General features: G+C 42.0%; 2 protein-coding genes across 3 annotated transcripts in view; one reads left to right on the plus strand and one right to left on the minus strand.

Annotated features, from left to right (window-relative positions):
• Window positions 1-13464, plus strand: part of LOC103720447 (alpha-amylase 3, chloroplastic) — a 32670-nt gene extending 19206 nt beyond the window's left edge. The window contains exons 10-13 of one of the 2 annotated variants that reach the window (XM_008810160.4): window positions 8922-9171; window positions 10487-10609; window positions 12406-12568; window positions 13080-13464. In XM_008810160.4, coding sequence (XP_008808382.2) covers window positions 8922-9171; window positions 10487-10609; window positions 12406-12568; window positions 13080-13120 — 577 coding nt within the window. In that variant the 3' untranslated portion in view covers window positions 13121-13464. Of the gene's footprint in view, window positions 1-8921; window positions 9172-10486; window positions 10610-12405; window positions 12574-13079 lie in introns of both variants that reach the window. The other variant, XM_008810153.4, reaches the window with a different exon arrangement.
• LOC103720460 (inactive protein RESTRICTED TEV MOVEMENT 2-like) lies at window positions 13291-16103 on the minus strand. Its single transcript, XM_008810170.4, has 2 exons — window positions 15201-16103; window positions 13291-14466 (listed from the first exon to the last, which is right to left on the minus strand). Exons 1-2 carry the CDS (start codon window positions 15334-15336, stop codon window positions 13763-13765), a joined length of 840 nt encoding a protein of 279 aa, XP_008808392.3. The 5' UTR covers window positions 15337-16103; the 3' UTR covers window positions 13291-13762.
• Window positions 16104-16342: the final 239 nt, after the last annotated feature.

Raw genomic sequence — 16342 nt, forward strand, 5'->3', positions numbered from 1 at the left:
TTAGAAATACCAATGAAATGATGATTATTGTTTAGTCATTGTTTACCAACTATTTGGAGCTTCATTCGTGCTTTTTTTCCATTCATTCCTAATTATGAGATATAATATGGTCAACTCACAGCATGTAAACATTGTTTAAACTTTAAATATGTATGCCCTTTCAAAGCACAAAAGATTTTGTTTTTTGTAATGATATTGGGTTCCAGAAATCTTATGTTTGCTTCATATTGATGTCAAAATATGTATTGCCTTCATTTAGTAGTAATTTATAGTAAACTTATTACTTTTGCAGTCAAAAGCTATTTTCATTGCTCACCTGTCATTATGCATTTTCTTTCTGGGCATGTTTGGTGTAGCTTAAAAAAGTCATTTTACAATGTTTGACGTAAAAAAATGCATAAAAAATTAAATGTTCGTTAGGGATGGCAATGGCTCTGGTTGGGTTAGGGTTAGGTTGGGTCAAGTTAGGACAATGATGTAAGAAACCGCGACCCATACCTGCCCCAACCAACATCAGGTCATGACCCTTCAACCCATACCCACCCATGGATCGACCCTCATGACCTGATTTGACCCATAACCTAATCTAATTTGTAAGGCTTGATCCCCTAAACTCAATTTTTAGAACTCTTAATGAATCATTTACAGAGATGAACTGAACAATTAGTATTAGAAAAAAATATCAATGATTCATAAGACCTTTACCCAAGGTTATGATTCAACTCAACCTATACTGTCTTGATAGAAACATAAACTCTACCTTGATGACTTGATGCCGGACCAAATTTTAAATGGAAGAAGGAGAAGAGGGGAAGAGAAGGAGGAAGAAGAAGAGAAGGAGAAGGGAGGAGAAGAGAAGAAGAGGAAATGTGGGGGAAAGAAATCTTTAATTCTTCATTAAAACCCTAATCAGCATAAAGTTCCCTTTAAATAGGGCCCCATAAGAACAATTAAAATAAACCCCTTACATAAAATAATTCCCCACAAATAAGCCCTAAAATGCAAATAAGCCCAGAATAAAATAAACCCCAAATAAATCCTAAAACACGAATAAACCCAGAAATAACAATAAGCAAATATGCAAATAAAATGGGGACCTAGCTGATGTCCCCATCAACTCCTCCCGGGTGAGAAAAACTCGACCCCGTCGAGTGTAAATCGGGTCGGCTGTCGTACTGCTCCAGAAGAGCCGGGTCAAGGCGCTGCAACTCAGCTCGCGAAATCCACGACACATCTGATTCGGGTCGACCTTTCCACCGAACAAGGTAACGTTGGTAGCTTCCTCTCCTGGTAGATATAACCTGCTCATCTAATATATGTTCTATGTGTTCTCTGCGTGCATGAAACTGTGGAGGTGGAGGCTCACTAGCAGGTGCTAGAGCAGGGTGATCAACAACAGTGGATGTATCAACAAAAGGGTCAGAAGGAATGAATGTGGATTTCTTGTATGGGACTAAATCTTCAATATTAAATGTCGCACTAATCCCATAGTCTTCAGGAAGATCTACAACATACGCATTCGAACTGATTTTCTTTAGGACTTTGAGCGGTCCCGCACTACGAGATTGCAACTTTTTGAACGTCCCCGAAGGAAGTCGTTCAGGTCTAATTCTTACCATGACTGAATCACCTACATTTAATTCTTTATAACGTCGGTGCAAATCAGCAAAGGATTTATATTTTAAGTTATTAGAGTGAATAAGTTTGCTGATCTCCTGATGCAATGAATGCAGGTGTGAAGCAAATGATTGTGCAGACTCAGAGACTCTATGTTGATGAGACATGGGAATCAAGTCTATGGGTTCCCTAGGTTTATAACCATTCACCACTTCAAAAGGACTCATGCCTATGGTCCTATTGACCGAACTATTATTGCAAACTCGGCAGTTGGTAACACGAGATCCCAAGTCCTAGTATGCTCACCTACCAGACATCTGAGAAGACTCCCTAGACTTCGATTGACAACTTCGGTCTGGCCATCAGTTTGGGGATGATAGGCAGAGGAAAATTTTAATTTGGTACCCATCATGTGCCAAAGAGTTTTCCAAAAATAGCTCATAAATTTAACATCCCTATCGGACACAATAGATTTAGGGAGACCATGGAGTCTAACGACTTCGTCAAAATAAAGTTTCGCAATCCTAGAAGCATCAGAAGTCTTAGAACATGGGAGAAAATGAGCCATTTTAGAGAACCGGTCCACTACTACAAAAATGGAATCGTGTTTGGTCGAGGTACGTGGAAGCCCTAACACAAAATCCATGCTAACATCTTGCCACGGACAATCAGGAACAGGTAGTGGAGTGTAAAGCCCAGTGTTCTGTTTACGTTGTTTGGCTAATTGACATGTGCGGCACTGAGCGACGATCTTGGCCACGTCTCTCTTGAGACTCGGCCAGAAGAAACGTCTTTCCACCATCTCAATTGTTTTGTCTCTCCCGAAATGCCCAGACAGTCCTCCAGCGTGTACTTCCCATACTAGAAAATCTCTCAAAGAAGTTCGAGGAATACACAATCGGTCGGAGCGAAAGAGATAATCATCGTGTAAAAAGAAATCATCGTGCTCTCTCTCTACTCCATCTCGTAAGGTCAGGTATACATTACTAAAATCGGGACAGGTGGCATATTGTTCCCTGATCCTTGCAAAACCAATTACTTCAATGCTCATCATGGATAGGAGGAAGATCCGTCGACTGAGCGCATCAGCAGCCTTATTCTCAACTCCAGCTTTATGTTTCAGCACAAAAGTATAGGCTTGTAGAAACTCAATCCATCGGCCGTGTCGAAGGTTTAGTTTCTTTTGAGAATTGAGATACTTTAAAGCCTCATGGTCTGAATACAGGACAAATTCTTGCGGTAGCAAATAGTGTCGCCAATGTCGCAAAGTTTGCACTACCGCATAGAATTTCTTATCATAGGTGGAATAACGCAACCTGCCGTCACTTAACTTTTCACTAAAGAACGCGACAGGGTGGCCTTCTTGGCTTAACACACCACCTATGCCAACGCCAGAGGCATCACATGCGACCTCGAATACCTTAGTGAAATCAGGGAGGCGCAAGACAGGTGCTTCGGTCATCCTATTATTAATATCTTTAAATGCTTGGGATGCCGACTTAGTCCAGATAAAGTCTCCTTTCTTCATGCAATCTGTGATGGGAGACATTATTGAACTAAAATTCCTAATGAAGCGACGATAGAAAGTAGCCAGACCATGAAAACTACGTACCTCGGCTAAGGTCTTGGGCTCAGGCCAATCGACTATCGCGCTTACTTTTTCTGGATCAGCGGAGACACCCTTGGAAGATACTATGAATCCTAAGAAAGTGACGTGATCAGTCAGGAAGGCACACTTCTTAGGGTTTGCAAAGAAGCTTTCTTTCCGCAGGACTTCACAAACCTGCCTTAGGTGTGAGAGATGGAGCTCTTGAGTTTGACTATAAATGAGGATGTCATCAAAGTATACAACGACAAATTTGTTCAAGAAAGGTCGAAAGATCTGTGTCATCATCCTCATAAAAGTACTTGGAGCATTTGTTAATCCGAAAGGCATTACTAACCATTCGTAGAGTCCATCTTTGGTCTTGAATGCAGTTTTCCATTCATCCCCAGGACGAATCCGAATCTGGTGGTACCCACTCTTTAGGTCGATCTTGGAAAAAACTGTAGCACCAGACATATAGTCTAAAAGGTCGTCCAGCCTAGGAATGGAAAAACGATACTTAACCGTGATCTTATTGATAGCACGGCTATCGACGCACATCCTTCAAGAGCCATCTTTCTTAGGAGTGAGGAGTGCAGGTACAGCACAGGGACTCAAACTCTCACGAATATACCCTCGAGTGACGAGTTCGTCAACTTGGCGTTTCAGTTCAGTGTGCTCGTTTGGATTGAGTCTATGGTGGGGAAGATTTGGCAGTGACGCTCCAGGAATGAGATCAATTACGTGCTGGATATCACGCATTGGAGGGAGTGCCTCTGGAAGATCAGTTGGGAAGACAGAGTGACACTCCTCCAACAGAGGAACTACGGCGGCCGGATGTTCAACATTTGACTCCACATTAATAACTCTAGCCACAAGGGCGAACACAGGTGAATGGCTTTCGATATCTTTCATTACCTCTTTCGAAGTAATGATGTGAAGTGACTCTTCTTTTTGTGGCGTAGCACCCTTCTTCTCAGGGCCGGGTTCTCTAGGAGGCAATGAATTCAGTATAATTTTCCGACCCTGGAACATAAAACTACACGAATTTGACCGACCATGAAGTGTGACGTCCCTATCGTATAACCAAGGTCTTCCTAGAATGACGTGACCTACGTCCATCGGAAGGCAGTCGCACCAAATCTCGTCTTTATAAGATAGGAATTGAATCAGGACAAGGCATCTTTCTGAAACCGAAATGGACGTCTTATCTACCCAGGCTACTTTATATGGATTAGGATGAGGGGTAGATTTCAGGCCAAGGCGAGAAACAACTCCAGACGCAATGGCATTGATGCAACTCCCGCTATCAAATAAGATTTTGCATGTTTTACCATTGATCTTAATAAGTGTATAAAATAGGGAGGTTCTTCGCCAGTCTTGTTCGATCTTTGTTTGGGCTAGTGTGCACCTAACCACATGGAGCCTATGGTTTTGGTCATTCCTATCAGTGGGCTCATTTTGGTATTCAGTCTGAACAAACTCTAACCCGGTCTTTTCGTCTCCAAAGTCATCTACAAAATCCTCGATGTTTGGTTCATAGACTTCTTCGACACATTCAGTATCCTGGGTTCCTGCTTCCAGTTCAGTCATTAAATAGGTCTTGGCATTACATTGGGACGCAATATGGCCAAACTTTTGGCACCTGAAACACTGGGTTTGGTTTCTTAAGGGCGGGTTGGACCCTAATATGCCTTTTCCTTTATCAGTTGATGTACTTTGAGCAGGCACCGGGAACGTCCTAGTCGGTGTTTGGCTAGAACCGGGTTGGGAGGGATGGTTGGAGAGTGGTCTGGGTTGTGGGAGATGGCTTTGATTAGGTCGGGCTCCTGGGGGTAAAAACCGAGAGTCGGTACGTCTCACCACAGGGACTCGTAAAAAACTATCCACGTCTTGAGCCAATTGGTATGCCTGGCCAAGGGTAGTAATCTCTCGGAGGATCAATTCTTTCTGGATCTCCTCACGGAGTCCTGCTCGAAACCTAGAAAGAGTAACAGTCTCCTCTTCGATTACACCACACCTCATGTGAAACTCCTCAAATTGTGCAATGTAATCGGCAACAATTGAAGTTCCTTGAGTTAGTTTCTGCCACCTATCCATAAGGCGTTGTCGGTAAGAGAATGGCAGATACTTCTCATTCAGTTTTTCTTTCATATCCTCCCAAGTGGTGATACGTGGAAGCCTCTGGGTCTCACGCCGATGTTCAACGTTATGCCAGTACCAGTGAGCTTGCCCAATAAGCTTCATTTTGGCAAACCGTACTTTTCTATCTTCAGTCATATCGTACTACTCAAAATAATTATCCATAGCTGCTCTCCAATCAAGGTACACGCTCGGCTCTAATTGACCAGCAAATGTGGGGGCTTCTACTCGCACGGTACGAAGTAGTCGCTCGTCAAGATCGCGCTGGTGATCAGGATAATGTTGGTTCCTAGGGGGATGGGGAAAAGCTACAGGCGGTGTGGTCAAACCAAACTCGGGATAAGCTGCGATTGGGGATGATGGTTTCGGAGTCCTAGGGTGTTGTACTAGAGCACGGATCTCACGTTTGAATTCGTCGTGATCAGCTCGTATTGCAGCTAATTGTTCCAGAATATCTTGTATAACTCTGGGGTCCATGGTGGATAGAGGGGTCTGAGAGTCAGTGAGGAGGTACTCTCTACCACTACGGGTGGGCATACAGGAACGACTCTAATTGGTGATATGATATGCAATACTACTAATGAACCCTAATTGTCCAAATGTAATGCAGGACAACCTACTGATGCAACCCACTAATGCAACCTACTATGAATTCGGAAATCAGCAACTTTTTACAAAAATAACTTAAAATTAAATGTTACTAATTTGTACTTTGGTTATTTCAAAATTAAAGTAGAAAATTAGTCACTATAAGAAGTTAGGTTGCAAACACGTTTTACAGTCATTCAAAATCTGAAAGTAATCTGATCTATGGATGTTGATGATGTCCTGACACTAAGGTGTGCTAATTTAATATTTAGATTTAATTGGTAGGTAGGACGGGTGTGGTGGAAAATGTTCTAGGTTTTGCAGTTTGACAAGAAAATAAGTTTCAAAATAGGGCTGTCATGCAAGAGAACTAGAACATATTTAGATAAGCAAGCCCAAAGGAGGAAGAACCTATTACCTGTGGTGAATGCAGTTGACCAGAATCATCTGCTCGTGGAGTCTCGAACACGAAGTCAGTACCGGGCGAAGTTAGCTGGAACCGTGGACTCGGGCTGCAGCACAAAACCTTCTGAATTTCTGGAACGGGCTGAAGAAGATGCTGAATCGGGCCAGTAAAAGGATCTGCGGTCAATTGGGCTTGGACCGTGCTACAGTACAGCGCGCGGGCTGGGCTGGCGGCCTGCTGCAAGGAACTGGACCAGGCTGGTCGGGCTCGGATGTGGCCTGATGGGCAAGTGAAAACAGGGCCAGATTTGTTGGGCCCAACTGTGAATTTGGTGGGTGTAAAGTGGGTCTAATGAAGCCCACAATGATGACCCGACTGAGTGCAAGAAGGGGGAAGGGAAGTCGATGGTACTCAGCGAGGGACGGAAGCGGCCGACGGGAGAAGAGCTTGGCTGATGGGCGCTCGGACACGGAACCGGCGGCGGGTGCGGTGGTGGATGGTGGAGGTAGGTGGGACGCGGCCTGTGGAGTCGGCCGATGGTGAGGAAAAATGGCAAGGATGTACGAGGAGGCGGACAAAGGGAGGGAAAATGGGAGAGGGGTGGTGGCTGGACGGATGAAAAGGCTGCCGCGAGAGATGAGCAGCGGCAGAGCTCGGCGAGGCGGCAGAAGTGGGGTTGGCACGATGGCGGCGAGGAGGAAAGGCGGAGCGGCTGGTAGTGGCGCTGCAGGCGGAGCTCGGCGACGGCGGCGAAGGAGACGGTGGAAACCCTAGGGTTTCCTTTTCGGCAGAACAGAGGTTTTTTTTTTTTTTTTTTGGAAACACGTGCAGGTCACGTGATCCTACGGGATTTTTTTTTTTTTTTTTAAACTTACTGGATGTGAACCCGGGCTATCGGGTTTTGGGGTAACGAGTTTAGAACTTACCCGTTACCACCCGTCTTCAACCTCCCGATTGATTCGGGAGAACGGCCCGGTCGCTTCGGCGGTGGTTGCGGAGCGGCCGAACGGCGTGGCGGCGGAGCTTGCGGCCGCAGCTCCGTGGTCGGAGGCGACAGGCGGCGGCCGGTCGTGGCAGCGGCTGGGCTTCCCCTGTGGGCGGTGGTCGGCGGATGCGTCGACAGTGCCGAGGGATAATGCTGAGAATTGATCGGCGACGCCCTTCTTCTTTCCGGCAGCGGGAGTCACGCGTGGCCCTTCGATACGCTCCGGTGTCCGTGGTCGACGTACGGCGTAGTATTCGTGCGGCCACAGGAAACCGGGGATCTGTCGGCGCTCGGCCATACACCGGTGGTGGTGGCGTCGGTTGCAGGCTCCGGTGGAGGACCAGAGGCGGTGCTGCAGGGAGGGCTCCGGAGGATCTGATGGAAAGAACTGGTTGCAGCAGGGAGGGGCACAGTGGAACTGCTCGGCTACGGGGAAGACTCTCTTTTTTTTTTTTGTTTTGCTCTGATGAAAACACAGACCGAGAGAGAGGAAGGGTCGGATGCGGGTGGCTGTCGATCTGGGCCTTCACAGACTCGGCAGTGATCCTTTTTTTTTTTTTTTTTTTTTTTGAACAGGCTGACAGAGGGAAGGCCCTGTTCTCCTTGAAGCACCGTGAGAACCAATGGGAAAGAAGGGCTGTTGTTGGATCGGGGCTTTGGCAGCAGGGGCAAAACCAGCCTTGCTCTGATACCAAGTTGATGCCGGACCAAATTTTAAATGGAAGAAGGAGAAGAGGGGAAGAGAAGGAGGAAGAAGAAGAGAAGAAGGAGAAGGGAGGAGAAGAGAAGAAGAGGAAACGTGGGGGAAAGAAATCTTTAATTCTTCATTAAAACCCTAATCAGCATAAAGTTCCCTTTAAATAGGGCCCCATAAGAACAATTAAAATAAACCCCTTACATAAAATAATTCCCCACAAATAAGCCCTAAAATGCAAATAAGCTCAGAATAAAATAAACCCCAAATAAATCCTAAAACACGAATAAACCCAGAAATAACAATAAGCAAATATGCAAATAAAATGGGGACCTAGCTGATGTCCCCATCATGACTCTAGGTAGGTCAGTGCTCTGACCCAACCCTTTAAAGTTCTAGTTAAAAAAAAAAAATGACCCATACCCAACCCGAATTGAAACGACCCTGAACAATATCCGGCCCAAATAGATTCAGGTAAGGTCAGGGTTCTAGGTCAGGTCAATTGTTGCTACCCCAGGTGTTTGCCACTCTCATTTGAAAGGTGCTTATACAAGAACTAAATGTCTAAAACTACCTTTAGGAGAAGCTAGAAGCTAGCTTTCTAGCTAACATGGGAAGCCTATGCATAAAAACTAGTTCTACGATATGTCATTACCAAAATGCCAAACATAATAAAATGTACATGTTCTTTCAGAACTTAAATGAACGTGATTTTTTAGAAAGACTTTCTGTAAAAGCAGATGCAACACCAAACATGTCCTTTAGCTTCTTGGACTTGATGATTTTTACTTCATTAGTCACGTATTGTTGTTTTTGTCATTCCTTTGGATGTGACTTCCTGTTCCATGCTTTAATCAGAATGTAAAATCATCTTCTGGGTTATATTGTAATGCTTTACTTACAGAAAAGAAGTTGGATATGATGGGTGGAGATTAGATTTTGTCCGAGGGTTTTGGGGTGGTTATGTAAAAGACTACTTGGAAGCAAGTGAACCATATTTTGCAGTGGGCGAGTATTGGGACTCTCTCAGTTATACATATGGTGAAATGGACCATAATCAAGACGCTCACAGGCAGAGAATCATTGATTGGATAAATGCTACAAATGGAACTGCTGGTGCCTTTGATGTCACTACTAAAGGAATCCTTCACACTGTAAGATTGACTCCTTTCCTTATCTTTGCAATGTCCCACTTTTATTTTTTGAAATCACAGTAGGTTGTACTACTTAAAGAACTATAACCTGCTTATCTACTGAAGCTCATCTCAACTCTGAGGCTGGTGGGTTTATGTGATTATAAAAGCTGTAACCCATTTCATATAGTTTAGATTTAGTGCTATTATTTTGTACTTCTTATACTGCTCTGACTTGAATTAGGACCACTTAGAATTATCTATATATTATCAAAAGAACACAAGTACTGTTTAAACTTTAGTTGCTAGCTTTGCTGTCATTTACTCTTGCTGAGGAACACTAAAAAATGCGACTTACGAGGGCTTACATTAGCCAGTTATCATATGAGTAAGATAATTATGTTGACCAGCTTATCAACTTATATGATAATTGAGCCTTTGGGACGGTTAAACCAAAAGGTTTTCATGGTTATTGGTACCTAAAAGATCTAGAATCTTCCTTTCAATTGGGCATATGTATTCTGTATGCTCTATTGCTAAGTGTGGAGCATCATTTTCTGAAAAGTTGTGACTTTTACATTTATGCAACGATGTTGGTTGAATCTTTAAAATGCAAGAAAATTTAGAGGGTTGGGCAGCATGACCAGGATAGTCAAGTGTTATATTGAGGGTCTGAGTCAAAATTTGAGATTTTGACTTATATTAAATCTGTTCACAAGGTTTTGGAAGCGATGGTCTTGTTGAGTTGTGGATTGCAGACAAATACACACAAATAATCATAATTACAATCATAATGATATAACAGCGCTCCAATTATGAGATTATTGCATGCAACCAACTTTGTCTTTCTGGTTTTCAGCATGACTGATTCATTAGTTTTTTTGTTCATGGAAAGTTGGAAACTTCTGGTTATCCTGACAGTCATCCTGATGTCTAGGCCACAATAGCCATAGGTACCAGGAAATGTATTTCCATGCATCTGTGCTTCCAACAATCTTGTTTGAAAAGCAGATTTGATTTGGTTTCCCCAAAATATGGGAATGCCTAGAATATCTGGGAGTGTAGAGAAACCTGTGGGAGACATAGTTTCTGAGTGAATCACAAGACTCAAGATGCTTCCTTCATATTTTGCATGGAGAATGCATCTTTGCTATTTGAAAACTTCTCTTGGTGCTCATCTCCTGCTTCTTGTTCTACCGATTTCCCAAACCCATTGCCCACAGTAACAACTGCAAACACATCTGCCTTCAGGTTACTTATATTCATAAGCTGCATCATGTAATACAAATGTCATTAGATCATTTTATAACTTAACGGGCTATTTTTCTCCTTCTAGGCCTTGGGAAAATGTGAGTATTGGCGATTGTCTGACCAAAAGGGGAAGCCACCTGGGGTTGTAGGTTGGTGGCCATCTCGTGCTGTTACATTTATAGAAAATCATGATACTGGCTCTACTCAGGTATGAAATGCCTAAAGTTATCTTGCCTCTTACGATCTTTAATGGTTTCATTTTTCTACATGTTTGTAAACAACTTATTCTAAAGTGGATGCTATCTAATGTTCCTATTCTAACTTGATTCTCTTTAATATTGAGTAAATTCTCAAAATAGTCACAAAACTTTATTCATAGTTCTTTCTTTGATTTGAACACTGTTAAGCGAGGAAGATGCATATCTTAGAACTCCTGATGAATACCTGAATGATTCATGAACTAATTTTAATTTTTGTTGGTCGCAGTCCCTTGACGTTAAATGTTCCTTTGTGGGATCTATTCTTTGTATACTCTTATCTCAAACTTGTCAACCTACATTTTTATTGCCTTTGTTAATATTGAATCCTGGCTTTACCATTATATTCTACTCTTTAATAATATCTGTCTTGTGTTTATCCATAATTGTTTCTACTGGTTGGAATAGAAAGAATTATGTTGGTATGTACACATCTTTAATTTGCATGTTACTATTTGACATTATTTGCTGCTTTTTATATGCATAAAATGCAATGATCAAATTTTGAAAACAGCTTTCAATTTTTCTGTTAAATGTAGATAAGATCCAAGGGTGCATTGATCATTTCACCGATGTTCGCAAGTCCTGATATGCCGTACGTGTTGTAACCTTAACTGTCAAGGCTTCAGTCTATACTTGTGAAGAGTCAGATTCCTATCTGAAAATATATTCTTCACCCAAACCCACAACCAGCCTGCTAATGGGACAGGATTACCAAATTCATATCTGCCAGCAGGTTGATCTGCACAACTTGACTTGAACTTGCCTGCTAGAGGCAATATTCTTTTTGCTTTCTTAGTAAGTTAGCCCAAGCAGGGGAGCTCAGCCCAGCCCACCACTGTCATAATCAATATGGACTAGACTGTATGTGGAGGTAAAGCTTAAACCTTAATACAATGGCCACTGTACACCAAACATTGCTAATACAAGGACACCAAATACCACCGAGGCCATAAGGCCAACCAAACATGGGAAACACCAGCAAAAGCCTTGAACCATACAATTATACAAATTGAATAACTATTTAAGAAATATAATCAACTTTTTTCCGTTTCAAGCTCCACTCCTGCCTTTACTTCATTCCTTCATTACTATTTGTTTCACTGCTAGAGCTAATGTTACTATCATTGACGCACCCATGAAAGGTCATATTTCTAATTTTCTTATATATGGACTTCCAAATTATCTTTGTTTCAAGCATCATGCGGACACATGGATAAACCTATATGTCTACTTTCTCCTAGATAATTATTTTTTCCCATTAACTTTCAAATCACAATTTTTTGAAAAAAAAAGGACATTATAGAAAACACTCACTTGACAGAGCCAACAGTACATCTGTCATTTAGTATTTGTAGTTCTTTGTAAACAATGAATTTATTGCCCTCCTATGAATACAGTGCTTGGAATGAAGGAAAAACACTGCCATTGAATGCCTAGCTGTTTACTTATGAAAATACACCATTAGATTATGTTAAATGCTTAAGACTTGTATCTGTCAGAATGTTTTTTGAGAATTTACCTGTCCCTTCTGTTAGTTTTTGTAGATATTGTGAGACAGTTTTATTTGTTACTAATTATATCGATCTTAAACCGTTCATATTGGTGATCTATTAATTTGAGCACTTGTAATATCTTGCATAACGCAATGTTGAAAACAAGTTAGGTTCTCTAAATATCTAAATGAGACTTTATTCTCTCATAATAATGGCAACTCTGCTGATGGTGCACCTCATCTTTTCGGCAGGGTCATTGGAGATTCCCATCCGGTAAGGAGATGCAAGGATATGCCTACATCCTGACACATCCTGGCACACCTGCAGTCTTTTATGACCACATCTTCTCTCACCATCAGCAGGAAATTTCTAGATTAATCTCACTAAGACGTCAAAAGAAGATTCACTGCAGAAGTACGGTACGGATGCTCTACATCGAAGTAAAGACGTCTTCATGTATTTTATGTCTGAAACATATAAAGAACAATCCCTTATTAGACATGGATGCGATATATAAAAATGATTTTGTGAACCACATTCCTTGCTAAGGCTTTATAACTGCTTTGGTTGGTCAGTTTGAGTAGTTAGGAATTAAAGAGTTTCATTTTCGTGGCCAAGTAACATTTATCATGATCGAAACATTAACAGCAGAAGAAAAATAAAAAGACAGAAAAACATAAAAATACTTCCCTCATGGTGTTTAAAGTTTTGATCTTCAGTGACAAGTTTGATTGTGGTTCAGTGTATGATCAGTTGTTTAGTGTGTCTCACTTCTGACTGGCAATGAATCTTGTATGAAATGTCCAAATGAACACATCATTTCTTTACTTCTGATGTAAATGGCAACCCAATGCACGAGGCTCCTAAATAGTGTCATTTTAGCAATCCACATGTTCTGAATTTCACGATATATTGTATGCTTCAGGTAAAGATAACCAAGGCAGAGAGGGATCTGTACGCAGCTGAGATTGATGAGAAGGTTGCAGTCAAAATTGGGCCAGGACATTATGAACCATCAAGCACTCCCAAGAAATGGGTTGTGGCTGCTGAAGGAAGAGATTACAAGGTGTGGGAGGCATCTTGAACTGTATGTACTATGTAGCATCAACTCTTACCAAATTATTAATTCAATGTAATTGATTTGTAAAGTTTATATCAACTATTGTATAAGAAAAATAATATTTATTATTTAACATAAAGAGGGGTTCCCAGCTGGAGTCCCAGATAGAGCTGATATATCAATAAGGCCTGGAACATGTGTATCACTATATTAATAATTACATTTGTATTACAGGCCATTTTTTCTTGCATTGAGTTAAACCTAGCCCTGAATTCATATGTGTATGTGTACTTTTATTTCACTATGTACCTCTATAATCTTCCTCGTATGTAGAGAACTTATGCTTGAACAGTTGTACTCCAATATTTAGTATACCATTCCTTACATCTGACTGAATGACAATAATGGATCATTAATTTTTTCACATTCTTCGATCTTCATGCAGATCAAAATAATTGTGGTAGTTAGTGAATTTTAGCACATTAGAAGCTGTTTAACAGCATTATATAGGGCAAGGTGCAACTGCAGATGGCTGTTGAATGCCCTTCTCATCTTCCACTTGACCTCAGCTTTCCAGACGCATAAAACCCTGCGGAGAAGGCTGCAACAGCTACTGCAATGACCTCTTTATTCTTTTTGATTGTCTCCAATAATCCATCCATCAATCCATAATCCAGCCACCTTTCCACCCCCTCCTCAATTGTTTCTTTCCAAGCCAACCCTGTCTTCTTACATTTTTCAAACCTGTCATCGCTGGCCGCGCTGCTCATTGGCTTCTTTCGAATAGGCTCGTCTTGGATGAGGTGTTCCTCTTTCTTCTCATCTGTGAGCGGCCTCTCTTCATGAACAGGAGCTGCTGCTTTTATCTCCTCTCCATCTTTTGCCTTCACTTTTTGTATGGGTTCTTCCTCTTTTCTCGCACTACTCTTTGGCTGGTCTTTTTGTATTGGAGCTTCCTCTTTGATGTCATCAGCCGCTGGCTCCGCTTCCTGGATGGGTTGAGGTGGGCTAGGCATCCGAGGGACGGGCATCCGCATCGGTGGTTCTGCCGTTTTTGGGACCTTCTTTGGCATGAATAAAGAGAGACATCCGCTTTCAAATTTCCCGCTGATCTTATCAGTATGTGAATCTTTAGGAACCGCAAAAACCCGCTCCAAATGCATGAATTTGCCATCGCCAAGTGGCCTCCTGCCCTTTACGGTCAACTTCCCAGAGTTGTCGACCTGGACCCTGAACTCATCCTTACGGAAACCTTTATTTTAAGACAAAAGAAAAAGAAATACATGAAAAACAGATTAGATTTGGAATGATCAGCATGCCTTCCACGCGATGACTCTTCTTATGAGGCCACTTGCACATATTGGTATGCGATTTCTGAGAATGATCTATTGGGGTGAATAGCGGGTAAAATGGGCTATATGCCATGATTGCTGGGAGGTATAACGCATGGGAAAGATGTTGGGATGCACAGAGAAACCACCTAGAAATTGAAAATATCAGGTGTTCTGAAGTTTTGTCACTTCTCCCATGAATCTCCGGTGAGAACTACGGAAAAAAAAACTGATCCCAGTACTAATTAAGCACTGAAGTAAATGATGACTATTGCATCCAAACATCAAGGATTGTTTTTTTGGCCTCCTTTGTTGGAAGTTGAATGTAAATATGTAATGCAGAGTCGAATAATTGCAAAAATTATGGTGGTGGTAATAATGAAGAGAGTCTCGCACGGTTGGTACTTAATGCACTCTACTTAACAATCGAAAGTTCTGGGTTTGAATTTTAGGCGATGCATCTCCTGGATTTAAATTTCAGAGTGATGTGTCCTCTAAGTATTGGTACCTAGATAATTGTACTGCAGGTAAATCTCTCTCTCTCTCTCTCTCTCTCTCTCTCTCACGCGCGCACGCCGCCTGCACACCCGGACGGACGGACGGCAGGAGCTCACAAAATTATCTATCATAGCTTGATAAAAGTTTTATCTTATACCTGGAAGGTAAATGCGCAGCACATTATTCTTGGCATCTTGCGTCCATTCGATGGATGGCTGGAAATCAGTGTAGATGTGAGCCATTTTGGAGAGAGCAAAATACTGTGTTGATGCTGGTTTCGATCTGGATGGCATCAATATATACAACCCGTATCATAAGGTTGCATTAGCTAGTGGTTATTCCAAGCTTTTCTTTTCGGTGTTCGGACTTCTCGTGCATGAAAGGTAAGGAAGAATTCTTTACTTTTTCAAGCAAAAAGAGAACTTTTGGGATTGTCAGAGGTCTCAAACCCCCCTCTTAGGGAACCTTTGCTGTTCCCTTCCCCAAGCTAGGCCCAGACCGCAAAATAGGCCAGATTGCATGTGGATTACCCCGCTGGAGGTACATCCATGCCGTCCAGCAATGCTTAAAACTAGATCTGTGTAAAAAACCCACTGGACAGCAAACTTGATCTGAACCTATCATTTCGGTTTCAAAATTTTTCAAATTGAAAGAATAAATTCAGTTTCGGTTTGAATTTGTAGACAATAATCAACTCAAACCCCAACCCGACCTAACCTATATACTCTTTTCAATGGTTCAACCCTAACAATAACCTTTTTTCGCCATTACACTTCCACCTATTCATCCATTCTTTCTCTGATTGGAGTGAACCCCACCCATTTGCCATTTGCTCCTTCTTCTCCAACTGATGCTAAGGCTTGCTAAATTTTTATTGGCATCCTTGTGCCCTCCGTCCTCCAGCTGACCCTCAGAGACAATCTTACCAAAGCAAACTCTAAACTCATTTTTCGCTCTTTGCCACTTCTCTTACTAGAGACGAGGCTCATCAAATTCTTATCGGCATCCTCGCTCCTTGCCTCCATCCTCTTCTAACCCCTCATAGGAGTCCTCATCAGAGCAAAACTCGAAACCTTTAGAGCGAAACTAGAGCGAAACTTGAAACCCTTCTACGGCTTTTGCCCTATTATCTCAATGAGCCAAATCATGCAATCATGTATGCTTAATAAATATAAGGGGAAAAAAAGTAGAAACACATGGTGTGTGTGGTTTGCACATGTACATACACATAATACTCGAGAGAGAGAGACCTGGGATGCCTTCAAATCTAGTCCATGTCATTCCGAGGATGAGTTGGTT

Source organism: Phoenix dactylifera, chromosome 11 (genome assembly GCF_009389715.1).
Source record: "Phoenix dactylifera cultivar Barhee BC4 chromosome 11, palm_55x_up_171113_PBpolish2nd_filt_p, whole genome shotgun sequence".
Lineage (NCBI taxonomy): Eukaryota > Viridiplantae > Streptophyta > Magnoliopsida > Arecales > Arecaceae > Phoenix > Phoenix dactylifera.